This window comes from Mustela lutreola, chromosome 4 (assembly GCF_030435805.1).
Source record: "Mustela lutreola isolate mMusLut2 chromosome 4, mMusLut2.pri, whole genome shotgun sequence".
Lineage (NCBI taxonomy): Eukaryota > Metazoa > Chordata > Mammalia > Carnivora > Mustelidae > Mustela > Mustela lutreola.
This window is the reverse complement of record NC_081293.1, coordinates 201,343,268-201,370,458: the sequence shown is the minus strand read 5'-3', so window position 1 is coordinate 201,370,458 and position 27,191 is coordinate 201,343,268. Positions and strand designations below refer to the sequence as shown.

The 27,191-nt window shown below is 61.0% G+C and overlaps 1 protein-coding gene and 1 long non-coding RNA gene across 4 annotated transcripts in view; one reads left to right on the top strand and one right to left on the bottom strand.

The window, feature by feature from the left end:
- The window catches only part of PTPRN2 (protein tyrosine phosphatase receptor type N2), a 688,130-nt gene extending 661,241 nt beyond the window's left edge, over window positions 1-26,889 (top strand). For all 3 annotated transcript variants that reach the window (XM_059172404.1, XM_059172405.1, XM_059172403.1), the window contains 6 exons: window positions 339-458; window positions 1,379-1,545; window positions 6,773-6,826; window positions 8,521-8,585; window positions 19,246-19,319; window positions 25,361-26,889. In XM_059172404.1, the coding sequence (XP_059028387.1) occupies window positions 339-458; window positions 1,379-1,545; window positions 6,773-6,826; window positions 8,521-8,585; window positions 19,246-19,319; window positions 25,361-25,432 (552 nt within the window). In that variant the 3' untranslated portion in view covers window positions 25,433-26,889. The remainder of the gene's footprint in view (window positions 1-338; window positions 459-1,378; window positions 1,546-6,772; window positions 6,827-8,520; window positions 8,586-19,245; window positions 19,320-25,360) is intronic.
- Window positions 14,210-21,521, bottom strand: LOC131830002 (uncharacterized). The gene is made up of 4 exons (XR_009353060.1): window positions 19,228-21,521; window positions 16,867-18,493; window positions 15,272-15,373; window positions 14,210-15,023 (listed from the first exon to the last, which is right to left on the bottom strand). It is a non-coding gene; the product is annotated as an uncharacterized LOC131830002 (long non-coding RNA).
- Window positions 26,890-27,191: the final 302 nt, after the last annotated feature.

The window sequence follows — 27,191 nt, the reverse complement described above, 5'->3', positions numbered from 1 at the left end:
GCATCGCGGGGACAGCGTCAGAGGCCACCCTGCCTGATGGTACCGTGTGGTAGGTTCCCTCCACAGATCCAAAGCCAAGAGGCCAGATGGCTGAGCATGGGTCTCAAGAGGTTCTAAACGGTGTGGAATGAGCCACTGGTGGTGTTTCATGTTTTGTGGAGCGTGGAAGCTATAGGGCATACTCAGCGGCAGGAAGCCAGCCACGGAGGAGGCGTGGCCAAGGAGAGGGCAGTGCTCGTGCGCGAGCCCCCGTGGCCCGCGTCACGGAGCACAGGGATTGCACGCGTCCCGCGGGACCCGGCAGTCATGTGGTGGCCGTGGCCTGTCTCTGTCTGCAGATGGTGTGGGAGAGTGGCTGTGTGGTCATCGTCATGCTGACGCCCCTCTCGGAGAACGGCGTCCGGCAGTGCTACCACTACTGGCCCGACGAAGGCTCCAACCTCTACCACGTCTACGAGGTACACCCCAGAGGACCGGAGCCGCCCCGCTGGAGCAGGGCCCCTCCTCGGGAAGGCGGGCAGGCAGGCGTCCCCAGGCCCCCGCAGTCCATGGACCTCCAGACCTTCCAAACTGCCGTGCGATGGCACCCCGGGCTCTGGCATAAATTGTAAAGCTTTAGGGCTCCAAATTCAGACAGAAGGAACCAAAAAACATTTATGCCCCGAGGAGGCCCCTGGAGCCAGGCCCCGAGCAACAGACCCTCCTGGGCTGTTGTAGCAAGAGTCTGCCTGCACCATGGCCTCCTGCGGCAGCCAAGGCTGTGGAGACACAGATTCGAGGCTCCTTCCCTTGCCGGACCCTCTGCCCACATCGACGATAAATGGTGCCAACTTGAGCAGCTCAGCACGAACCCGCATGAGCCCATTCAGCATTAAACATCAGTCAGAAGGCAGGGTCCCGTGGGGTGGGGGTGTGAGGACCAGCCCTAGCTCAGAGTCCTGGCTTTTAGGCCACTGAGCATGGCCTTGACCCCGAGAGGCACCCAGTCCCACTGCTGCAGGAACCCCGGTCTCCTCTCCGCCTTGGGGAGCAGCCGCCTGCTGTGAGATTCAAGGTGCAGTGGAACCTGCTGTTGTTTCTGTTCCAAAGCATAGATTTTTTGCAGGTTTGGATGGCTTAGAAATACAAAGGATGAAAGCTAGAATCACTTTGGATTGTAACATAATTTTATAACTATTTGGCTAATGCACCTGGGCAATATTAAAAACCCACAGTTAGCGTTTGCATAAACCCGGTTAAAACGGAGACGGTAGGAGGGGCCGTCCAGCCTCTGCCGACCTGTGGGCCATCCCCACAGTGCTGGCCCGTCACTGCTCCGAGTAGCCACGGTGCTCAGACAACACATCACGTTCCCGATGTCCCCCTTCCTCCCGTCCAGGTGAACCTTGTCTCCGAGCACATCTGGTGCGAGGATTTCCTCGTCAGGAGCTTCTACCTGAAGAACCTGCAAACCAACGAGACGCGCACCGTGACCCAGTTCCACTTCCTGAGCTGGTATGACCAGGGAGTGCCTTCCTCCGCGAGGTCCCTCCTGGATTTCCGCAGGTAGGACAAACAGCCCTGCAAGCAGGGTAGCGCGGCTGGAGTGCGGGCGTGAGAGGAGGGAGCGCGGTCCGACCCGGGTTCCTGCGTCTAAGGGGTCATTGGCTGTACGACACGCTCTGTCTGTAGTTACAGATCATAAACGTGCAGTCGACCCTTGAACAGCACGGGCTTGGGGCACCAGCCCCCGACACGGTGGAAAATACACGTTTGACTTTTGGCTCCCCCAAAACTTAACAGAAACTTAATAAGCCTCTGTTGACTGGAAGCCTTACCGGTGACACAAGAAGTCAGTCCGCACATCCTGGTGTGCTAGGTGTATTGGACCCTGAGGTCCTACAGTACAGCACGCCGGAGAAAAGAAAACACAAGGAAGAGAAAATACATTTTCAGTGCCGTCCTGTGTTTATTGAAAAAAAAAAATTCGGGTGTGAGCGGACCGGCACAGCTCAGAGCCACGCTGTTCCAGGGTCGGTGGTATCTTCTGTACGATACGAGGCAGAGGGTGGGGGAGGGGTTCCGTGACGGCGCACGGAACCTGCAAGGTGTTTTCTGGTTTTACAGGAGTTAAAACGGGGGGACATAGCCACGTTAGAATTATGGAAATGTGGTCATTGTTTCGGATAAGATTCTCCAAGTGGTGGAGTCCCAAAGTTCCTGCTTCACAGGATATTGATGAGGAAAAGCAGGTTTTTAGTCTGGATACTCTCTGGTCGGACAGGATAATGAGACATAACAGACGTGGGCCCGGATCTGGCCTGGGGGACCTTAGACCTTGGGGGAGAGCATGGATGGAATCAGCGCACAACTGTGTGTTCTAGTGCAGTCTGGAAGCCGACAGTCTGGAAACATCCAGTCTTTGCTCACGCCCCACCAGCCGGCTGCCCAGGGGGCTGTCTGGCCGAGAGGGTGTTTACTGAGCCGTTGAGATCAATGCTGGACTCCGTCGTCCAGGCAGCGATGGGCAAGGCAGAAAAAGGGGGACTTCAGGACAGAAGCTGGGCTTGTCCCTTGGACTCGGTGGCGACGGGGGCCGGCACTAGCTGTTGCCTGTGGCGGTCAAGAACGGGCAGTCGCCCGGCGAGGCAGGTGCTGAACGGCACGGAGCCCGAGCTCCGGCTCTGCGGAGCCCTCTCACGCCTAACCAGTGGGAAACGCCCCTCCTCGCAAAAGCAGGCAGACATCCAGAACAACGGACTAGGAAATAAAATGCACCTTGGTCCAGCGTGGCTCCCCCCCGGGGGGATGCGGGTCCGAGCGGTTCCCATCCTTGAGTCCGTGGCGACGTCACGCGAGACAGTGGGGTTTCAGGCTGACCGCTGCGTTTCTTGAATTGGTGTGTTAGACTTCTTAAGTTTATCGTGATACTCTTTCTTTTGCCTTTAGTCTACTTTGAAAAGCAAAACAAAATCTTTATTTGAATAGTTCTTTGGATCAAATAGCGTGGGAAAGAGCTCCCGGAGAGATGGGCTCGTGGTGTCCCAGCCGTGGCACACGTTTGGTGACCCCGCCCAGAGATACCGAGCGTGCACGGTACAGAAAGGCCTGAACGCACCCCAAAGCCCTGACTGCACGGTTCCCTCAGTCCATCCCTGCGATCTGGCTAGCAGATAACTCTCCTTAAAGCACATTTCTTTCTAAAGGCAGGCTGCCTGAGAATCTGACCTAGAGCGAGCGCATTTCCTGAGATAGCGTCTTGGGAAGCAGTCGTTCATTACTGGCCAAAGGACGTGGCTACAAAGAGAGACCAGCTTTGTCTTTATGCTCACCCAGTGTGTTTGCACATATATGCTATGGGCGGATGTGGAAATCCATATCCCTCTGTGGAACGGAACAATACATGACCAGCCCTCGGTGCGTACAACCTGCCCCGAGAAACACGGATGCCCCAAGTTCCCTCTCCCCAGAGGCTCAGGAGTTGAGGCTCCAGGAGGTTTTTGTTCCGGTGACATGTGCCGGTCTATTAGAATCAAAAGCCTTGGGGTTTTCTGGGTAGAAGAACCTCCCAAAAGTCAGCAATCGGAAAGGGGCATCGGCTTCCAGAGACACTGGTCACCTTATGCACAGGTCCCCCCGCCAACCCCTGTCCCCGACCATGCGCCCCGCCTTCCCCCGCTCCGGCCAGGGTGCGTCAGGCGCTGAGACGTGTGATTACTTCGGGAGCCCAGAGGGAGCCCATTTCCACTTTAAAGAGGAGCTGCTCAAGCCAGGAGATAATCAGCATCACATGTGAGGGCTTTGCTTTTAAAAATTCTCTCTCTGCGTCTGTGTCTCTGAGCCCTCGGTCCTGCTGTACGCAACGGCACTCACATCGTGACCCTGTAGAAATGGACAGACCCTTACTTTGCCAGCTCGTGAGCGGTGGCCAGTGTCATTTTTGTGATGTTGCAGCTAGTAATATGAGCCCAGTTGCATAGTCACAAAAGTGATCATTGGAGGCTGTGACTCTGCTGCAAGGCAGTGTGGGAAGCCCCTTTTCTGAGCCTCTAGCGACCTCTGACCTTGGCTTGCTGTTGGTTGCGTGACAGTTCCTCCTCACTCAGGGACCCACGGGTCGGTTTGTATTACTAATCGTTCTTTCTCAGTGAAGTCCTCCTGCTGAAATACATATAATATCCATTTTTCTGAACGTTTGCAACCTTTCGCCGACTGCTGATTTGTTCTAATCGAGTCAAACAAGACAGCTGTGTATGGCTTATCTGCACGAACGCCCCGCGCCTCTGTCTGGGGTCGACCAGGTGAACGCTTCTGTTGACTATGTGATGCTGTTACTTTTCTATTTGTGATGTTTTTCCTTGTAACAATACAAGCTTCTGATTCTTTGTAAATAAAACTCTCCACCGTATGCACGCTGGGCTTCTGGCTGTTTGTAAACAGGTTCAGTCGGGGCAGGGCCAGCGTGGACAGTTAGACCGCAGTGAGCCCTCCCTGGCCCCAGTCGAGGCGGCTGGTCACCGCCGCCGGAGGAAGCTGCTCTGTTCTGTCACGTAAGAGCAGGGACCGCAGGGCACTTACCGGGGCACTCTGTCCTCTCTAAGAGCAGTTACCCTCAGTGCGCTCTGCCAGAAACGGGGCTGACCAGCTGCTGCTCTCCTGGCCCCTTACGGTGACGGTTTTCTGAAACCGGTACAGTCTGAATAAGGGGATCTGGGGGTGGTTTCTTTTTCTTTTTCTTTTTCTTTTTTTTTAACGTACTACTTCCGTGCTCGGCCCCCTGAGAAAAAATGCCCCAAACCTGGAGACTGAGCCGTGTGCGAGCAGGCGAACGGGGAGAGCCTTGCCAACCCAGCCTGGACCGCCACGTAGGAAATGGCCAGACTGTTCTCCAGTGACCAAGAGATTGCTAGGAAAACCTCGTGTTTGAAACTAAAAGGCCTGTAGGAACGAACCTTCCCCAAATTGAGTCTGAGCCAGGCTTGCTTGATTGGCACACGTACGCACCGTGCACGCACATGCAGGCCCACACCGGGCCCACGGGCGTGTGCGCAGCCTGGGTGGGGCCAGCCGGCCTCTCGTAGTTCACGTCTGAGGTTCGTCCTGAGGGTCTGGCGTCCATTTCGTCAGACCTAAAGCTCATGTTGCCTTTACAACCTGAGTTAAGAATGGGAGTTTAAAGATTTTTTTCCTTAATTTTTAAGTAATCTGTACACCCCACCTGGGACTTGAACTCCTGGCCCCGAGAGTCGCACACTCCACCAACTGAGCTGGCCAGGGGACTCAAAGAGTGGGAGGCTTTGGAAGGAGAAATCAAGAGATTTATTTTCCAATCCGTTTGATTCTCAAAGGTCCAACCTTCTGGGCATCCGGGCCCGCCGCTGATTTTAATGAGCTCACTCATACCTTCTCGCCTTCCCACTAAACCCTCACACTGCGATGACCTCGAAAGTGAGAAAAAGCTCCAGCAGAAGTAGCGACGTGGCCACAGGGACCCTGAGTACTTGTTCCTCCACGTTTCTGGGTCTTCTCATTTTTAAGATGGTTTTGGGTGGTCTGCACGTTCCACACGGTACGGGAGGCAGCCCTTGATCAAGGGCTACCCCAGTGTCCTTGGGCGTGGCCCATCTTTGGGGCACGTTGTACCCAGGCTCCTCCCTTGTTGTTCAGGGGCCGTGTGGACCTCACTCTGTTCAGCCTGTACAGGAACTAGGAGCAGCCAGCTCTGCTCTGGGGGCAGACTTGGAAACACCTGCTGGGTGCCTGGGCGGGCTGCCAGCTCCTTCTGCACACACCCCCCACCTCCCAACCCCTCAGCTCTGGGTGTTTGGGACAAGGCCACCGACTGACAGAACATGAGCTTCCAGCAGACCCTGTGCTGGGCAGGCAAGCCTTTGCAAAGAACAGTGACGCTTTCCCATGTCTGGTGCAAGGAAAAAGATCTTGGTTTTCTGCACTGTCATTCGTTTTCAATTTTGCTTCATGTCATACACTGTAGAAACTCATAGGGAGCATTTTAGAACACAGCCCCACACACGTTTTTCCACTGACTTTTCTCTGTGCAGAAATATTTTATTGAGCATTCCGATGCACTCTGTAAACACGCTGAGTTGCTTCATGTTTCACTGACTTCCGACAAACTTGGAGCTATACAGTGCATTTGAAATCGGTGCTTCGTCTTGATTTAGGGCTGGGTGACCAAAAAACCTATGCTTGTTGATTCTTCTAAACTGTGGTGTAAAATCTGCACAGCAGAGTTGCTTGTAAACACACACATTCATACAAAGGAAGGACTTGTCTCCACTGCAGTTTCTCGGCGGTGTAGCGCTCCCGCCGACGGACAGAGCCAAGAGGCCCTGTGAACGCTGGAGACGGTAGTCGTGTTACGTTCCAGTATGGTATCTATGGTGTAAGAAACTTGGGGCATAAATGGCAGAACTCAAACATTTTAGCAAGGAATCTAGGTTCTCCCGTCACCACCAGGCAGCCCAGGTGACTGGGGCCTTCGACGGGGCCGTGGGACAGGCTGGTGACAGGCTGCGGCGCCTGCTGGGAAAGGGAAGTAAGTCTGGCGATGTCAGAACTGGTTTTAAAGCTCTGTTTAATCCCTTGGTATTGAACAGAAAAATAAATCTTTGAAAATATGTGTGTAATTTTGATGCTCTTTGTCAAAAGAGGCTACAGTCGCAAAACGATGTCACAGACACGGTCTGTTGGTTGGGGCTTAGGCGTTCGTCTGCAAAACCGGACAGGAGTCATAGTGCATAACCATGATTTCTGTCTCTTTTTATTTCAGAAAAGTAAACAAGAGCTACAGGGGCCGTTCTTGTCCAATAATTGTTCACTGCAGGCAAGTACCACTGCTCCCGCGCGCTACCCCGGCTCGCTACCTGAGAAGGAGCCACAGTTACCTTCCCACGCGAGCGTTCTCGCCGCCTCACACGCGCCGCTAACGGCCCTGCTGCAGGAGACCAGGCTGCGGACGGGAGGTCCAGGCTGCGCGGCTGCGTGTGCCCCGCTGGGCTGGTCCCGCCGGGGCCGCCGCCCGCTTGTTCTCAGGCCCACACGCTGCCCGCACACAAACACCGCGCGATGGTGTTTTTCACCCGTGGCCTTGTCTCAGCCGCCAGCTCACTCAGCTGAGGTTTGGAACCGAGAGGCTGGGACACGCTCGGGGCCCATCAGGAGCAGGGGCAGAGTCAGGAGTTAGCCCAGGGTTGGCCTCACCCAGCTTAGGATGCGAGTCTGGCCACGGAGTAAAATCCAGGGGCTCCTGAAGCCCGTTGCACCCGCACAGACAAGCAGAGGTCCCACCAGAAGCTCCGTGTCACGGGGCCCTCTTGTCCGGGCTTCACACCCACCTCGTTGGGTCAGAGAACCGTGCTCCGATTTGTGGAAGTGTCTTACAGCACGTTCCCTTCTGCTGGGAGAGAAAGCAGCTCTCCAAGGATCAGACACCCAGTCTGTGCAGTTAAGAAGTGTACGTGTATGTGCCTAAGCATGCCTGTCAGGTGTGTGTGTGTCTGTCGGGTGTGTGCCTGTGAGTGTGTGTTTGTGTGTGTGTGTGGAGGGAGTGTGTGTCAGGTGCGTGCCTCCATGTGTCTGTGCCAGTGCATGTGGTGTGTCCCCGCGTGTGTCCGTGTGCTGGAGGCAGAAGTGCCCCGCGGCGGCCGCAGTGGCCGGTGTGTGCGGGTGTCCGAGCCGCCGTGGGAGGGAGGGAGGCCCGTCCAAACCAGGACAGCTAGGTGTCACCTGGGGAGCAGCGGGGACAGGGTGATGAGCGAGCTCCCCATACGCACAGACCCTGTGGGTCCCCACAGCTTTTCCAGCCACGGGTCTGAGGGTCTGGTAAAGCCAGAGCCCGTGAGCCCTTCCCACAAAGGCCCCCCGAGGCCCCGCCAGCTCTCCTGGGAACGTGGTCACGTAATTCCTGATCCTGAAGTGGGCACGACTGCCTCTGCTCAGAGGACGCATGGGACAGTCCCCATCTAGCAGCTGCTTCGGGGGTGGGGACTCACGGCCTCTCTGGGGCGAGGGGAGAGGCGGGCTCACTCGGGCCTCACAAAGCAGCCGCCTTCCCCAGAAAAGGCCTCCCTGCCCTCCGAGGGCTGCTGCCCTCTCCCAGGGACGCTGCAGTCACGGCTGGGGTGACCTTGCTCACCGCCAGTGCAGACGCCCTCGGCAAGGACACGGCCAGACTCGTGTGTTGTTTATTCCGACGAAACCCACCACGTCTTTGGCCAGAGAGGGAGAAGGGGAGACAGGAGCAGATCTGTGCGGCACGAGCTCATCCTGTGCCTCGGATGCTGAGCTCCCGCCGGCCTTCCGCCCCTCCCTCTCCCCCCTCCCCCTCTCTGCCCCCTCCCCCTCCCCCCATCCCGTCACTCTTCCTCACCCGACTTTCTTCCCCTTTCTCTCCAAGTCAAGCCTCCCTCTCCCCTCGTGAGCCTCACTCCGACGCCGAGGGAAACGCTGGCCCTGGCTTCGGCGGGCGTGGGGGTCCCGTGGCCGGGGCTGTTCTCACATCTCCCCTTCCGTTGGCAGCGACGGCGCGGGCAGGAGCGGCACCTACGTCCTGATCGACATGGTTCTCAACAAGATGGCCAAAGGTGAGGCGGGCAGTGCAGCTGCTTTGTGGCGGCTGAGCCGGGACCGCGTTGCCATGGCAACCTGGGGGGCCCCTCTCCCCGGCCTGGGTCCCCTCCCTGAGTCACGTGAGGCCCGTCCGCGCGCGAGCAGGGTGTTTCTCGGGGCCAGTGCCTGTGGCCAGGGCGGCGCTCGGCCCCGCACGGGGTGTGGGTAAGCAGCAGCCACCGCCTGGGGCCCGGGGAGCCTCCCCGCAGAGGCCGAGCCAGCCAGTGTCGGCCACATCCTCTGTGCCGGCCCCCCGTTGCCACACCTGGGCGAGCAGGCTGCCGTGGCCTTTCCCGCGGCCCCTGGCACTCTGGTCCGCGCACTTCACCGCTGCAGCAGCCGACCCCGGGAGGAGGAGACGCGGGTCCGGCACAGGCGGCACAGGCAGCCCACCCGGCCGCGAGCGGCTCGGCAAGGGCAGAGCTTGGTCCCCTGCCCACTGGGCCCCCCAGATGTGTGGACGCTGAGCTGCTCTGGTCGCTGGGACGTGCTCTCCAGACCGAAGCCGGGGCCGTCTCTTCAGAGCCCAGGGAGCACACCCCGCAGCCACTGTTGGGGAAGGACACACAGGGGCCCCAGCTCTTGGAGAGTCCTGGCGAGTTCCCACGGCGACTCGGGCAACGCTGCTCTCCCCATCATGCCCGTCCGCGTCCCACGGGACCTGGAAGGAAGCCCGCCGCGGTGGGGACCCCGCCATCCCTCACCTGAGAACAGAACATCCCCTTGGTCTGTACACACGCGTGCACACGCCTGCGTGTTCTCAGCGACAGGCCCCAGCCTTCCAGGACACTGTCCTCCATGTTTGTCCAGAGCAGGAGCAGGTGCTGATTACAGAGATCGTTTCTGGCGCGTTCCCGCAGATGCCGGCGAGCCCAAGCTAAGCACTTCCCTTACCCCACTTCCTTCTGGTGAAGAGGGAGGAGAAAAGCGGACGCCAGGCCAAGAATGCGGTCGGGAGCCCTGCTCTTCACGTAAGGACCAGCACACCTGAGTGACGGACGCGCAGAACCGGTGCCCGGGCGGTCCGCAGCAGATCCGGGCTGGGCACCCCAGCCCTCCGTGTCGGCAGCCCCCGGCCCAGCCACCGCGGAGAGCAGGAAACGGGCTTTGCACCATCAGATCTTATTTTAAGCACCCAAATGAGGGAAGTGTCGGCGACGTGCGAAGACAGGAGCCGGAGCAGACAGACAGACAGTCTGGTGCCAGTTTTAATGACGTATTTCCGGTTTGGGTCCTAACACAGCCCTAACTTCTTTAGTTAAAAGTTGCCTGACCCTCCATGGCACTCTGGCTTCCGAGGACATCTTTTCATGTGCAAATCTGCAAGTCCTGGGAGCCCAGAGCTCTCCAGAGAATTGATCTTTCCCCCTTACGCCCGCCCTCTTTCTCTGCCTGTCGCAAAAGTGCTACTTCCCTGCGCCTGAACCAGGTTCCCTCCGAAGGCCGCGCACGGTTGTTGCTGTTTGACGTGACGCCGTGTGGGTGAATCAAGGCGACAAGGGAAACACGGGGCCCGTTTGCATCCGACGGGAGCCCAGCTCACCCACAGAGTGTGGACGGACGCCCCTGCTCTCTTGGCCGTGGGTCAGGGAGGTGGCCTAGATTTTCAGAGGCGCAGGCCGGCTTCACCAGCGGCTGAAGAAGGTCGCAGCCCCGGGAGCCGGCCGGGGCGGGGCGGACTTCATTGTCCGAGCTCGGCCTGTCTGAGGGCCTGTCTGAGGGTCTCCGCAGGGCATGGACCCGCCCCCGGGGCCTCCACCGCGGCATGGCCCGCAGCATCCCCTCCAGCGCTCGAGCCTTCAACAATGCAGCCCAGCAGCGCAGAACGGGCCAGCCTAGGAGGGCCGCCTTCGGGCCCTTCTGTTCTTCACCTGCTCCTTCTGCTGGGGTGTGAGGTGCGTGTGTGCGGAGTGAAATCCTCTGACCTGGGGCCCAGGACTGGGTCTCAGGAGAGATCAAAGGGCAGGGAGGCCCCCTGGGGTTTTGTTCTAGGCTCCCGGCTCTTGGGGCGGTGCGGCCTGGGCTGCCTTTGTCTGGCCTGGGAAGCTGCAGGCGGAGCCGCAGACCTTGCGGTCAGCGGAAGATCAAAGGCCCCGAGGCTGGACACGAAACCTTTCCGTTTCCTTTTCTTAGAAGGAATGAATCGCATGAGGACCAAAAAAAGCCCTCGCGACGCACCCCCACGGCCTCCAGCGCCCCAGGCCCACGTGGGGCACCCACACCCGCGCCCACGGACTCGGGCTCCCACGGATTAGGGCCCGTGTCCTACTCGGGGCCTCGGAGAACACACGAGGCATCCTTGGGGCTCTTTCTCCACCGCCGGCTCAGTAGCAGGCCGACGACCGGGCAGCCGGAAAGCAAAGCTCTCTGCACCGCGGTTGAAGCCTCTGCACGTTCCTCCGCACGTTCCTCTGCGGCCCCGACCGTGCTGGTCGCTCGTCATCGTCCCTAGCCTGGTCGGGGCGCCTTTCCGGAGCGCGGAGCGCGGGGCTCCTCTGGGTGCGGGGCTCAGGGGGCTGGGACGCACTTGCCACCGACGTGTTTCCCTAAGTTGCGCCTTGTGCGTGTGCCCATGCCGTCTCTTCGGCCAGGCGGACCGGTGGAGGGTCACCCCGAGGCGGCGGCTGCTGGCTGGCCACGTCACTTCGGGGGGCCGCTGTGGACACCGGCCCGCCGTACCCCACTGGGCTGTCCCGGGGGCGCAGCACGGCCCCCCGGCCTCCAGACGGCGACTCGTGTCCAGAAAGCCCCTCCAAAGGGCAGGGAGGCCCAGGTTGCCACACTGCGCGGCCCCCTGGGGTTTTGTTGTCTGCCGAGGGAGGTTCCGGGGACCGCACTGCACGTGCACATCACGTGCCCGCAGGCCTGTGGGGGCGCAGACGGGCTGCAGAAGTGACCACGCCGCAGGGACGTGCGCAGGTCTCTGTGCCCACGGGGTCCGGCCCCTCCTTCTGTGTCAGCGGCCTGGCCTGCTTCCTGTTTTCTGTCACACGGTGCCCCTCAGGCGACGGCCGCCTGTAGGAAGGAACATGTTCTCCATCCTGCTCGCTGTCCCGAAATCTCACGGAGCCGGGGGCGTCTTGCCTGGGACCACACGGCATGTGTCCTCCTGTGACAGGATTTACTCACTTGGCATCCCCCGGGCTCACCCGCAGCGGTTCCACAGGGAGTCGGCGTCAGCACGGCCTCCAAGCCGGACGCCTCCTCCCCAGCTCCATGCAGTCCAGGTGACGTGTCAGGACACTGGGGGCCTCTCGGGCGCAGCAGGCAGGGTGTGTGGACGCCTTCCCCCGCCCAACGGGATCCGCATTCCCACGACGAGCTGCCCGGTGGTTCACAGCAGGGCCGGGCGCACGGGGTCAGACGGGGCAGCAGTGCTGGGAGCACTGGGAGCCGTGTGCGCCCACAGCCGGCTGTGGCCTGGACTTGGGGGAGGGTCCCGGAGCCATATCCGTGGGCCAGGACCCCGGCTGGGCCACACCGCGGGCGCTGCTTACCGGAGACAGGGACACGATGGGCCACTTACCCCACGGACGCAGCACGAGCACCACGTGTTTGGGTAATTTTGTGAACCGCGATCCCAGGTTCACCTCCTAAACGGTCCCTGCCCCGTGGAGCGGGCCACTGCGATGAGCAGCACGGGCGGGCGACGGCTCTGGGTGCTCAGACCAGCCAGTGGGGGGACGCGGGTCCCCATGAGGCCGCCGCAGAGCAACAGCTCTCCCTCCCACACCTCCCAGGTCGGATCTGCTCACACGGCCTCCTGGCGCTCCTCCCTGTCTGACGAGTCCGTGGCGACCCACAGACACGCAGCCCGAGACACCAAGAAACCTGGGTCAACCCGCCTGACTTGGCTGGTGTTTGGGCCGTCCCTCCTGTGAGTTGGCCTCCTTCTGCTGGTTCCTGGGCCACCAGCCTGTCCATCCACTTGTCCCCTTCCCCATGAGCAGCGTCACCATCTGTCCTGCTCCCCAGGCAGGCCCGATGGCTGGGCCCTGCCCCACACGCCCAGTGGCTTTGCTGCGGCGCTCCCCAGCAGAGCTCGGCCCACTGCCGGGCCGCCAAGGCCACTCCGTCTGCCACCGTGACCCTCTCCCTGGGGACCCCAGAGGCCTGCCCGGGCCCTGCTCCGCCGCAGTTCCCACCTCGTGCCCGTTTCCTCCCCGCACAGCAAGGGCATGTCCCGGCTCCTGCGGAGACCGCCCCCCCCCCCCCGGTCCATTCCTGGTGACAGGAAGTCCCCACGCGCAGCCATCTTGGTCACTTTGCAGTGACAGTTCACAGGCTGTGTCAAGTAGGAGTCTGAGGTTTTAGTGAGAAAGGTGCCATCTGGCCGGGGCAGTGGTATAGGGATGTGTCTCTGCCCCCTGAATTAGTGGCTCGTTCATGAGGGCCCTGGAGTCGCTCGGGCTTCCGCAGGACAGAACCCACGGAGCTACATGTTAACGGTCCCGTGCTGTGCCCCCAGCCTCTGGGCTTCCTCCCGATGCCTCCCCGGACATCTGCTCCTCCTTTCCATGAGGCCGGGAGGCATCCACGGAGGAGGGCCCAGTGCTTCACGGGCGGCACCAACAGAGCCTGGAGTCACAGCGGTGCTCCACACCGTGCCCTGCCAGGCCTCGACTCCGACTTCCGCGTCAGAAGCAGAGCGGAGGACTGAGGGAGGAGGGGCCAGCGGAGCCCGTGGTGCCACTTTGGTGACCAGAGGATGGAGGGCTGGTCACGCTGAAGGCCTTGTTTCTCTGACCAGGAGCGGCCCGTGCAGCCCGGCCCGGCTGGCTTCTGCGTCCCCACCGCCTGGGCATTTGGGCAAAGCTGCTTCGAGCCACAGACTCCCCGACCAGGAGCCCATGGCGTTCCCGGGTGCTTGGCAGCTGTCCTGCAGGCCCCTTTCCCGCAGCCAGGATGCGCTCCAGGACACACCTGAGCGCGTTCATGAGTCAGGCCCTTCCCTGGGCTACGTGGACCCTCGTAGGCAGGAGGCCTGACCACACTGCGGCTTCCGCAACCCCACAGCCTCTGCATCTCCTTCCTGCCCTGAGAGCACCGCACCTGCTGCGCGGGTGGTGGGAGAGGCAGCCGCACCCGTGCATGGTGGCGTGCTCCCCGAGGGCCGGGCGTCTCCCTCATCCGTCCCTTTGCACACCCAGCGGCCAGCTCACTCACTCACACCTGGGCGCCGGGCCCAAATGCTCACGTCCGTGGGTGCCCCACGGTGTGCAGACACCCTGGCTGGAGGACCGGCGGCCAGCGGCCGGCGCCCAGCAGCCCCACACGCTGCAGTCCGCCGTGAGCACCACCTGCAGGCCGGCTCCTGCCTGACTTTGTGGCTTACCTACAGACTGGGAAGCATCGTAGCTTCTCCTGAAAAGTGATCCAGAACTTGTTTTTTATGTAAAAAATGGAAAGTATTTTGGGTTCAGGTCCTGGTATACTTGATTTCCAAGGGAAGAGGGTGCAAATCTGTCCCCTTCGATCCGGAGACAAAAGAGTGCGGCTCATCTCCGAGGCCGGCAGAAACCCCCGGCTGCTGCAGGTGCGGCCCGGAAGGCTCTGGACATTGGGGCGCGGGCATGAGCCTGCGCCAGGCATGTGCGTGTGTGTGTGCGCGTGTGCAGTGCGCACACCTGCGGGACAGTGCCCAAGCCCACCGGGTCTTGTCCGAGGCGGAGCTGGGGCCGTGTGCGGCGGGCGTGGCTCTCCCCGGCCAGAGCACAGCCCCCACTCGGCGCCTCCTGACGGCAGAAGCCAGACCACCGGCTCGTGCAAACCGAAGGCTTTCCCTCTTGCACACTTGACACACCTTGTCTTTCTACCTTGAAGAAGAGAGTGCATGGGAGCCCTGCTTGTGCACACCTTGTGGGGAGAAGCCGACGAAACGGGTTTGTGTGTCGGGCATCACCACGGAGGCTGTGCGAGGGTGCGCACCTGCCAGGAGGCCTGCTGGCCACGGTGGGCGGACTGTCCGCACGAGCCGGCGGCCGGGAACCAACACCAGGAAAGCTCAAAGCCCACCCCATCAAGACCCTGGTTTTCTTAAATTTCAAGAACATCCTTTCAATGTAAAAGGAACTTTTTTTTCTTTTAAGGTTTTATTTATGTGACAGAGACAGCGAGAGAGGGGACACAAGCAGGGGGCGCGGGAGCAGGAGACGCAGACTCCCCACTGCGTAAGAAGCCTGATGCAGGGCTCCGTCCCAGGACCCTGGGTCATGGCCTGAGCCGAAAGCAGACACTTGACCGACTGAAACAACCAGACGCCCCGGCTCCAAAAAAAGTTTTAATATTTTAATCATACTACTATTCTTGAGGTGTTCATTGTTTCATGATTAATACTTTTTATCTAGGGGTTAAAAACCTCTCCAGGCTTAAAAATGTATGTAGCGGGTACGTAAACTTGGAAGCCAACGTTCCTGAAATTTAAGGAGAGACGGAGAGTGTTGGCAGCGCCGCCCTGGGTGGGCCCCCGTGTGCGCGAGCCAACCCTGGGGGCCGCGGTGAAGACCTCGGGGTGGGCGGGGCAGCCGAGTCCCCTGAGCGCTCTGCTGTTGGGATGGCGACGCTTCTCAGACGGGGACGCCGGGCAGCTCCCCCGTCTCTCACGCCCGTCGGGTCTTCCCACGGGCATCTTCCCGCACGTCCTGCTTCTTTGACGACTTACTGGCTCTCCCACTGAGCACCGCACCGGGTCCGTCCACCTCCAGTTTCACGTGTCGTCACAAAACGGGATTTTTAAAGAGGGGATTCCACTGGAGGGAGCTTCCTGGAATCGGGGGCGTTTAAATAAATCCCTTCATAGAACAAGGAGGGACACACCCCCGCCCCGCTCTACACACGTCTGCTTTACAAATGCGGGATCTGTGTCCTGCTCCGTGAGGCCCCTGCCCTCGGGGGCGCCGAGCGCCGGGCAGCGCCTTCTCCCACCGCCCTTCCCAGGTGACCCCAGCGCACACGACGGACCACAGACTGAGTTCCGTGAACGTCTCTCTCCGCACTCACTGCAAGTAACTTCTCTTTTCTAAGGTTTTTATTTGAGAGAGAGAGAGAGCGAGCATGGGCGGAGGGGAGGTGCAGAGAGAGAAGCAGGCGCCCCACGGAGCAAGGAGCCCCACGTGGGACTCCATCCCAGGACCCCAGGATCGCTCCCCAAGCCGAAGACAATTAACTGACTGAGCCACCCAGGTGTCCCTGCAAATAACTTACTGCCGCAGTCCTGACAAGCAAGGGGACATTAGCCACCCGCACCCCACAACAGACTTCACTTCGTCAACCCATCAGTTCCCCGAATTTTGGTCTGGAGGTTTTTCAGTGTCGGTTTGACCTCCTCAAGTGTCCGACTGGCTGCAGGAAAAGCGGGATTCTTGCTGGCTCTGCTGGTGCCTTAAACGCCTTGTTTAAGGACCACCTGATCACCCTCCCCTCCTGCCATCCTGCTCCCCAGACAGTGGTCCAGAGGGACATCAGCAAGTGATAAAACAAGAGAGGTTCCTTGTAGGGTTTTATCCAAGGATCCTGCCGACTTGGGACAGCCGCCCACGAGGGAGTGCTACATGTGTCCCCAGCCCGGGCCGTGGCCTCCAGCAGGGACGGCCTCCGTACGGTCCCAGCATACAGAGCAGCCCCTCGGAATAAAGAGCTGCTGGAAGAGGTGTTAAGCAGCTTCAAGGACTCGAAGTGTGTGTCCCGAACGGCCTTAGAAAGAAAGGGTTCTCCCTAAGTCCAGACCCCACGTGAAGCCGTGGCTTTCCTTCCGGAAGGTCTGGGGCTCCTCTCCGTTGCACCAGGCTCTGCCCCACACCTGATGCTCCCGAATCTGGGCCTCGCGGTCGTGGGAGGAAGTCGCCGTGGCCCGGCTGGCCGCCAGCGTGGCCAGAACCGAGCAGGTGAATTCTCTGGAAGCTGCGAGCGCCTAGTGCGCTGTCAGGGCTGTGAATCATGGCCACACCGTGTCGCCCCGTGTCAGACCCTTGGCGCTCCGTGCCCGCTGAGACCACACCCGAGCATGAGCCTCAGACTGGGGCAGGGCAGCGCCATGAGCTCCTGGCACCGGGCGGCAGGCGCGGGGAGCACAGTCCCGCAGGCACCTTTGCGGCCGCCCTCGCCCACTGGAGAGCAGCGCCGCGCGTGTGTGGAACGAATCCCTCTGCCCCTCGCTCCCTGTGCGAGGAGCCTTTGACCCCCTAAGGCCGGTGTCTTAAAGCGTTTCTGGGCGCTTATCCCTGTAACTCGCACGGGGGCCCTGAGGGCCCGGCCTACCCTGGGAAGACGAGGCAGCAGATCCTCAGGCCGTGGCCGCCGCGGGGGGCGCCCCACACTGTGGCCTCCCGCTCCGGCCGCTGGGCTCCTCTCTTGTCTGACTCCCCGTTTAGCAGCAGGCAAACTCCTGTTTGTTTCAGATTCTCAGACTCGGCGGTTCCCTTTATTTCTACTCACTGTTTCTGATCCATTGAGCTTTATTTTTCGTACTTGAAGATTCGTGAACACACAGTGTTGGTTTCTGGAGGAGAATTCAGAGGTTCGTCACTCACACGCCCAGTGCTCACCCCCCGCCCCAAGCGCCCCCTTCCTGCCCGCACCCGCGCCGCCCAGCCGCAGCCCCGCTGTGGTCTCTGTCTTCAGGCGTGTCCTGCGGTCCCGCTCCCGCTCTCCCTCTCCTCCCCCTGCCGCTGCGGTCGTCTGTTTTTTACAGACATCGTTAAAATGTCTACACTACCCAAAGCGTCTACACGTTTCATGTAATCCCTAGCAAAATACCACCAGCATCATTCACAGAACTAGACAAATCCTTAAATGTGTACAGAGCCACAACAGGCTCCAAACACCCAAAGCAACCTTGAAAAAGAAAACCAGGGGCGCCTGGGGGCTCAGTCAGTTAAGCGTCTGCCTTGGGCTCAGGTCCTGGGATCAAGCCCGTGTCGAGCTCCCTTCTCAACGGGAAGCCTGCGTCTCCCTCTGCCCCTCCCCCTGCTTGTGCTCTCTCTCTCTCTCTCTCTGTCAAATAAATAAATAAAATGTTTTTCAAAAAGAAGAAAAGAAAAAGAAAACCAAAGCCAGCGGCATCACAATCCGGACTTCGAGCTCTTGTTACAAAGCTGGGATCGCCAAGCCAGCCTGGTACCGGCACAAAAATAGACACACAGATCCACAGGACAGGACAGAGGGTCGTGGGTTCCCTTAAAACAAATTTATTGTGGCCTCGTCACACCCGAGGAGACGCACGTCCAGAACTCGACCCCTGTCCTTTCCTTGGATGAGTTTCTCAGCGACGCCAGCTGCCGAGCACCCTGGGGGACCGTCTGGCTGTTCCAATGGGGGATTTCTTCTCCTTGCTATGAAAGCCCTGATGGAACGCCTGGGGAAACTCAGGGTGTCCCCGTTCCTGCTAGGACAGTGCCCCGTGTCTGGAAGGACTGCCAGCCTAGTTCCCGTAAGGCCAGCACTTCCGCTGCAGGCCCCGGCGTGCTGAGTGCCCCCATCCTGTCTGCTCCAGGACCGGCGGGGAGAGGGAGGTGCGGGGGCGGCAGCCACAGCGCCCACCTCGCCCCCCGCTCTGCCCAGCTCAACCCGCTGTGCTTGGGAAACATCACGGGCTGCTTGGGTTCCGGCCAAATAAGCCCCAGAACTTGAAAAACTACCTTTGAAACGTCCAAGTTGGCGGTTCTGGTTCTGTGCCGAGAGGAGCGACGTGCTCATGTAGGTTGTGCAGAGAGAGAGGGGCCCGTCAGGACCTGGTGCACCCTGCCCGGTGCGGGCTGACGACAACCACGGCCACGGGCCGCGTGACCAGGGACAGGCTGTTTCACCGGGACGAGCCTCGGTCTCCCGCGCGGGGTGGGGTGGTGGCTCCCACGCCCTGTGCTCTGGTGCCGAGCGGAGGTGGCACCTGGAACATGACACCTTGTCTGGGTCCTTCTGCCTCGGAGGCGACCGCGCTCTCCCAGGTCCCACAGTTTGCATCTGCACGGTGGCCGACGCGCCCCAGCACCTTAACTGTGAGACGCTTGTGGGCGTGGACCCCGCGCCGTTCCTTGTCTACTAACACACGGAAACAAGAACTCACGTGGAATTAAGGACAAGGTCAAAGTTTCAAACCCAAATGGTATTTCTGTAAGCCGGGGTCCCCTGCCCTGAGCCTGACGCTGCCTGTGGGGAGGGGTCTCTCAGGAAAACTGCCGCGGACGCACACAAGGGCATCTCCACCTTATCTTACTGTCTGAGACCCTCACCGGGAGCTCTACCTTTCGATGTAAGACGGAAAGGGTTTCTTAGTCTAATTTCTCATTCCGTGACATTTTTTAAAAACCTACACAACTGAAATTAAAACTTATATGCTTCTATTTCTGAAACATTCTGTTAAGGCCGCGCACACACACACGGGGCGTCAGGCCGTCTCTGACAGCGATGACTCTGGTGAGGACCAAGCAGGCGTCCGGCAGCCGAGCCCCAGCCCGCGCCCCCACGTGAACCCGCAGAAACCAGCACGCCGCGTCTTTCCAGACGAATGTGGCCGTGGCGGCTGCCCGCCTGGCCCGTGAGCAGCGAGTGTCACGGGGCCCCGGCCGGAAGGGAGCCTGTGCGGGTGAGGACAGCGGGCGCGGGCGCCAGGTCTGAGCTCACCTGTGTGTGTCGTTGCAGGCGCCAAGGAGATCGACATCGCCGCGACCCTAGAGCACCTGAGGGACCAGAGACCAGGCATGGTCCAGACGAAGGTACTGTCGGCCAGTCCTCGGGGACGGGGGCAGGGGGGGTCTTCCTGCAGGTGTTTCTGAGCAAGGAGAGAGGAGAAGGGGACCGAGCGTCGCCCACAGAGGTCCCAGGTGGGACTCAGAGGCCCCTCCCCAGAGGCTGGCCCGCGGTTCCGGTGGCCACCCGCGTTGCAGCGTAAAGACACGGTGGGATCTCCAGGCTTTGGAGCCCTCCCCCACCAGATTCGGGGACGGGGGAGAGCACCACATTTTTATACTAAGAGCTCCGTGATGTGGACGCCTGGGGGGCCCAGGCAGTTGAGCATCTGACCCCTAGTTTCCACTCAAGTCATGACATCAGGGTCCTGGGATCGCGCTCCGTCGGGCTCCACGCTCAGTGGGGCTCTGCTCCGGATTCTCCCTCTCCCTCTGCCCGTCCCCACGGTCTGCTCTCTCTCATTCCCTAAAATAAATCTTAAAAAGGTCAGTGATAACCCCAGCACCCTTGCAGGGGAATGTTCTAGATTCACCAAACATCCTGCCAGACTCCCCCGTTTCCGGCCCTCAGAACCACAGCTCTGCTGCGTGGCCATCGAGCGGCCCCGGGCTGGACGCAGGCGCCCGACACCTCACCATACCTGATTTGCCGACTGAAACGGCCACACTCGCTACCGGAGTGAGCGCAAGCTGCCTGGTTGGCGTAGGCTTAAGCGGAGCTAGAAGTGGGCTCGATGTGATGTTCCTTTAGCATTCGGAGGTATCTGGGTCCGAGGGGCATGGACGCTCCCACACGTCAGTCCCGTCATGGTCCCGAGGTCATGAAATGCAGAATGTTGCCCTTCTCGAGGTGGTCCCAACCCCGATGCCGCCAGCACCTGCACGGAGGCCACGGGCACCGAAGGACGCCCTTGCGGAAGGACTTCCTGACGCCCAGGAGGACCGCAGTCGTAAAAAGCACTCGTGTGGAGTGGGTCTGCCCCAAGCACCCTGCCCTTCACCGTGTCCCACTGGGGGCCATGCGCGGCCTGACCTGACCGTCACAGTTGATTCAAGTGAAAGGATTTCATCCGTCATGACACACTTTGTTTTCCTGGAGCTTTTCTTTAATTTGAGATTTTGAAATTATTCCAGACCTGCAAAACCCCTGCAGAAACAATCCAGATCCTTCTCCTGTGCCCTCACTAGGATCCCACTGCTAGCACCTTATGCAACCCCATGTCCAGGGACCAGCGCCGGTCTGAGCCCTTTACTCGGGTGCAGACCTGGTCCAGCTCCTCCGTGTCCCCGGCGACCTCCCCCTGGAGCAGGACCCCTCACTGCACTCCATCACCCCACCTCCCACATCTCCCCTAGTGGGACAGCTCGGTGGCCCGGAGAGGTCCTCCAAAGGGAACTGGCAGGTGTGACTCCGTCTGTCTGCCCTGTGACGGGTTCCAGCTGGGCCCCTCAGGCAGGACCATCTCAGAAGGAGGTGAGCTTTGGCCACTCGACTCAGGGTGTCCACCAGGCTACTCTCCTTGGTAATGCGCAGTGTCCTGGGGGAGAGCCTTGGCGTGGTTCATGGGTCTCTGTTGCCGTGCTCTGTCACATCAGCAGTGACAAGTGCCTGCAGGTTTGTGCCCGGGAAAGGTCCGTCCCACGAGCCCTTGCCACTTGGCGGTGGCCTCATAGTGCCCGCTCGGGAGGGTCGGTGCACTGTCCCTGGAAGGTCTGGCCCCACCAGGCCACCAGCAGCCATGGAGGAGGCTGGGTGGGGGGTGGCGAGGGGTGCTGAGAACCGGGGCCTGGTGAGCAAGGACACTTCATAACCGGGAACGAGAAATGGATTCTCTCTCGCCTGAATCTCGATGCCGCATGGATGACCTGCAGGAAATCATCAGTTCGAGGCCCCCTCTGCTCTCTGCACCTGGGTACCTCCCGGGCAGGCTTCCTCCACCCCAGACGGATCAAGGACGCCCAAAACACTCCAGAGTGGATCGGGCAAAACCGTGGGGACGGTGCCTAATACACCCCAAAACCCATCGGCCCTCTTGTCTGTGCCCTGTTTGCCAGAATGGACCTCGTGGCACCAGGTCCTGAGGCCCAGGAGGTGGCCCCCAGGCCTTGTGGGAAAGGGCGATGAAACAGGCAGCAGAGAATCGGCCTCACGTAGCTTCCCGTCAGGACTCGACCCTCTTCCTTCGGGTCGGCGTTCAAGAGTTGTCTCGAAGTGTGCCGTGCGTGCGATTCCCGGAACTCGAAGTGTGCCGTGCGTGCGATTCCTGGAACCTCAGGTGAAGACAATAGGCGCACCCAGACTTCCGTCCGCCTTAACTCATGACAGCTTTGCCCAGCCCTACTCCGTGAGACGGAGCTTCCCCTCAAGTTCAATTTAACAAAAGGGAAATTTCTGTGGGAAAAAATAGTGTCGTGTAATGTGAATACTCTTCTGTTGAAGCCAAGAGAAGGTTGCCTGTGGGCGGTTCACGCAAACGCGTGTGGTCGGACTATGCCAAGGGAGCCGAAAACACGGAACAGGGGCTGGCGGGCGCCTCGCCACCAGGGCTGGACACCCGGTGTCCCCCAGCGGTGATGGTGACCGGACACCCGGCCCCAGCGCACAGCCTGACTGCACAACTCTATCTTCATGTTCAAAAAACCGGACAGCCGCTTCTCTACCCGAAAACAAAGCCTCAGTCCAGCAGGGCCCAGAGGCAGGCCGCGTGTCAGCCCGGGACAGGAACTGGCCACGGAGCTGGCGTCGGCCGTGGGCACGTCCTGTGCAGCGGGGTCACAGCCCGTGAGACCCGAGCCCCTCACCACACGTTTGTCAGGAGTGCACTAGGACCCGCATTCCTAGGAAGGGAGATGCAGTCGCGGATGCAGTGGAAACAGCACAGTCCCGGGGCGGGCGATGTCCCGTCTACGCCTGCTGTGGACAGAGCCTCTCCCATGCCCTCATCTCTGAAGGTGGCACCTCCTTCACTGAGGCCTGAATGCTCTCTGATGACACTGTCTCTCCGACGTTCAGTTTCAAAAAGAAAAGCGGACTGACTCGGCGTCCCCAGGAAGGATTGACGTCGCTAGGCCCCGGGTGGGTGGGCGCGGGGTACACGTGGGCTGCCCACACCTCCGCCTGCCCCTGCATTCGGGTTTCGCCCAGTCCGTGATCTGCTCCACAAGCCCGTCCCCGACCTTGCTCAGGGCCGGGGGTGACAAGGACTGATTAGGTGTGATCCAGGCCACAGCCCTGCCTCCCCACCGTGTCCTGCTCTGCGCGAACCTGGAGAGGGTTCCCCTCAGGTGCTGTGTCTCTGTCCCCCTCACACATGCATGTGCGAACCTGTGTGTGAGCATGTATGACCGTGGACGTGCCCGTACGCACACGTGGGCACCCCTGTGAGCACGCATGTGTGCACTGGTGTGTGTGAACCGCCTTGCACGCACATGACCGTGCACAGACGCCCACGTGTGCGTGCTTCGGCATGCCTGTGGACGCATGCTGTCTGCGCACACGTGGCTGTGCACATGCACACGTGTGCGCCTGTGCATACCTGTGTGTGCGCCATATGGACACGCACATGTACACTCGAGCATTGCGTGCCTGCAAGTGTGCGCACATACACACGTGTGCACAGTGGTGACGCACACCTGCGTGCACTCAGTGTACAGGGAGCACACGTTCGTACCCGTGTGTACACAGGCACACACAGGAGCACATACACTCTCGTGTGTACACGCACACGCGCACCTGCGCACACAGACACACACACATGCACACGGACACGCACGCACCCGGTCCCTTGTCTGCTCTGACATCAGACGGCAAGGATGCAGCCAGGGCTGGGCTGTGAGGACCGGCTGAGCCGAGGGCACAGAGCGCGTCCCGCCCCGCCCCCACCTTGGGGGAGACGCAGGAAAGCGCTGCCCGGCGGGGGGGCCGTGGGCGCTGCATGCAGGGGGCAGCCCCGGGAGGCATCCGCGGTGACCCCCTTCAGAATCAGTAATGATGACGGTCCTGGGGCCATGGTGTGTGTCCTCCAAGCCCTCGTGTGAGCCACAGGGATGGCAAGCACGAATCCGAGTGTGACGATGAATGCGCACCACAGATGAGCACGCACACATGCAGCCGCCCCGAACGCCTCCGCCGACCCTTGCAGTCTCCACAGCACAAGGGCGTCACAGGCTGGGTCTGCCCAGCTTGTCGGCTCCCAGGCTCCGGAGGGGCCGACGCAGGCCTCTCAGCAGAGGTGACACCGCTGAGATGCGGGTGTGCCCTCCGTGCACACCGGTGGCCGGAGACCAGAGGGTCGCGGCTGCTTCTCCAGGAAGGTGCAGGGTGGCTGACGAGCCCCGTGTCCTCGCCAACTGGCCCCGGGCGCAGCGCACAGCCTCTGCCAAGGGTCCTGGTCCCAGGAAGCCCCCCTCCTGCTCCCGGTGTGCCCAGAGCGACTCCTGTGGTGGGACCCAGGGCTGCGCCGCCCCCACCATGTCCCGCAGGCCCTCCCGCTCCCGGGGCCGCCCGAACCACCCAGTAAGGATCTGACTGTAGACGTGTCACGCGTGCTGCAATGCTGCCAACGTGGACTGTCTGATGAGGGCAGTCGAGGCACGGGGTCACATATGCTGTCTGCTTTTGTCACGGACCCTGTAGCACGTGTTACCCTGACCGGGTCCTCCTGACGGCCGCGGAGGCTTCCCAATGTGAACTTGCCGCCTTCCCCATCAATGCTGTGTCCCGGGATGGGTTTTCAGGGTGTCCGAAGCCGTTGCAGGCACATGATCCCGGACGTGAGTGTTCCAGAGTCTCCGTTCGTCTTTGCACGTTTCAAGCTGGCGATTGGGGAAGAAATGGTCTGGTGTCTGTTTGTGCATCCTAAACTGCGTCCTCCCGAAGACGTGTCCCCCTGAACAGGCTGTTACCCGGAGAGACAGTGACAGCAGACAGCTTCCTGTCCCCGGTGACGGCCAGAGGCCACTCCCCCGGGATCTTCGAGCGTGAGGAGGGACGCCGGGTGCACAGGGCCTGCCTCCTGACGCCACTGCTGCTCCGCGGCAAACTCGACGGGGCACCCCTGTGACGGCAGCGTCCAAATGTGCGTCAGGAGGCTGCGTGCCCACCAGCAAGGTCACCGTGCGGGTCCACACGGGTCAGTCCTTCAGCGCCAGTGCGAAGAGAACACCCGGCGACAGTCTTTGGTCCCAGAGTGAGCGCTGGAGCACCCCACCGTTCTGCCGTTCTGCCACTTAGCGGCATTCGGTCAGTGTTAGCCGTGATTTCTGGATCTGCGGCCGCCTCCCCTTGAGTTCTCGCGCACTGAGACCCTCCCCGGGGCTTTCCTTCACCAGAAGCTCTCCGGAGGCCTCGCCTGTGCCACTTACTACCCCTGTGACCTCCGGGATGACCGCGAGTCTCCCGTGCGGCGGCGGGCGCGTCGTGTGACGCGTGCTGGGGGGTGGCCTGTGAGCCGCGGGGAAGGGTGCTTGCTTCCGGCTGCCAAGCCCCCCCCAGAGAACAGCCTGACACCGCCCTCGCTGCCGCCTCCTGGTCTTGGCAGGTCTGCGTGTGAGACGGCGTGCCCCCCCCCGCGTGTGCCTGTGACCGGGAGCAGGCGTGTGCTCACCCACGTCTGCAGCTGGACGAGCCGCGATGAGGTGGGGCTTCCCGGCAGGTGCAGCAGGCGGGGCCGGCCGGACGCTAGGTCGATGGCCATGACGGCGAGGACACGACCTCTGCCTTTCCCAGGGGAGGCCGTGTGGCCGGCCCCGCGACAGCCGGCGTGGGGTCTGGAGCTCGGAGCGGCCAGGGTCTGCGTCTGCCCTGGGCCTCAGGGGCTGGGCACTCTGCCGTCCCTGAGCAATCAGAAGGGACCGGGCGGGGGCCCCTCCGTGACCAAAGATGAGCGAGAAACCCTAGTCGCCATGAACACGGGGTCTCGTCGTACAAACCGTCCGTCCTCTCCTTTCGAGGGACATAGGTGGCCTTTCTTTCCTTTCGTGGACCGTTTTTCTGCAGAACAGCGAGCGGAAGGCCGCCGTCGAGGGAACGCGGCCCCTCACTCCGCCTCCCTTTCTCGTCCCTCCAGGAGCAGTTTGAGTTTGCGCTGACGGCCGTGGCGGAGGAGGTGAACGCCATCCTCCGGGCCCTCCCGCAGTGACCCCCGAGGCTGGGAGCGGCCCGCACCCGTGACCGTTGCTGCGAATCGCGATGCCGCTCCGCTGTGCGTCTCCAGTGTCCCTCCCTCGTCCGCACGGTCCCCGGCTCCAATGTGCATTCGTGTTCACCCAGATCATGCTAAGGGGAGACGTGTGAGGTCATCCGGTCCCAGGGACAGTCACCGTATCTGCTGTCACTTCCGCCCCACACTCTTCCCCGCAGTGTCGCAGCAGTGTCGCAGCAGTGACCCACGTCTCCCCGCACAGAGCTGGCTCGTGGCTGCAGCTTGGAGGGATGGGCCAGCTGGGCGGGGGCAGGTCGCAGAGAAAGCCGGCGGCACGCGGAGTGCGTGAAGACCGCCGAGCGCAGGAGGGACACTTGGCGTTTGTCTGGAGGGGGCGGATGGCCGGGAGGGCCCGGCTCCTGTTACCCTCACCGGCTGCCGCTTCAGGGAAGCGAGGACAACACGGTCCCGGCCTCTCCCCTCTGCTCCGGTGCAGGCGACACCGCCCCCGCACTGTTGACAGCCCATCTCCACCCCCTGCCCCCCAAAGGGCAGGATCTCTGGGCACACAAGCCCCAGGCCAGCCGCCCCGGGGGAGGCCTCACATCGCCCACCCGTCTAGAGCCGCATTTTTAACTTTAAATCCAGATCTGCACATTGCCAAAGCAGCTCCTGCTAATCCACTCTTTCCTTGGGGATGACGGGAACTGGGGGAGCTGGCCAGGCAGGTCGTGAGCTCCGGGGTCCCCGGGGAGCCCCCTGGCCCCAGCAGGCACCTGTGCTCCCCTCTCGGGGGATGTCCTGGGCCCTGCCGGCGTCGAGAGCAGCCCCTGGGCTCCCCGCTCGCAGAAGGAGATGCAGGGGGACGGGCTTTACTGGGTGTGAGGTCCCCGCAGCACGGAGAAGAGTGGAAACCGCAGCATTTTCTGGGCCTCGCCCGGGTCAGCTGGGTCAGACACGGGTGTGACCTGAGTGTCTTGAGGCGATTTGAATTTGCCACCCACCCCACCCCCCCCCGAGAGAGAGGAACTCGTGTCGTTGGAATGCTGGCTTCTAAGAAGGCAGACAGACGGCTGCAGCTTTCGTGATAGGACTCGGCGCGGGGACACCCTCGGTAGCCTTCCTCGCCTGCCGACCCCACACATTCTTCCCGCCCTGAACAGAGTCTGCTTCCCGGGGCCCAGCAGCGTCCGCGGCCTGTGCTGGGGAGGAAGAGGCCAGAACACCGTCTGCGTCTTGAAGCGACACTCATGCCATCTGCTCTCATAGACCCATGACTGTTTGCCAGAGTTGTCTCTCCCTGTCTGGAATCGAAATAATGAATAGAAACAAATTTATCTGAATATAGGAAGCATATACCTACTTGTGATTTCTAACTTCTGATGTTTCAAACAATCCTCCAGTGTGAGATATATGAATATATTTAGTTGTGTCAGATTAAACTTTTGACTTCACATTCGAGCGGTCTTTATCTGGGGAGGACAGAACACCTTTCCCCGCCCGGCCTTTGCCCCTAGAGGTCGGGGAGCAGGTGGAGCCTGTCCGAGAGGTCTGCCTGAGCAGGGTCAGCCGCGGGCCAAGGCTAGAGCATCCCAGGGACAGGTCGCAGGATCTCCGCGACCAGCCGGGGCCGTGCTCCGTGCAGTGTCCCACACCTCCTTCCCATGCCCCCCTGCAGGCTGTGAGCTCAGGGGCAGTGGCCGGTGAGCCTTCCTTCCTGGACCTCAGGGTCCCGCCCCTCCTGGCCAACGGCCCC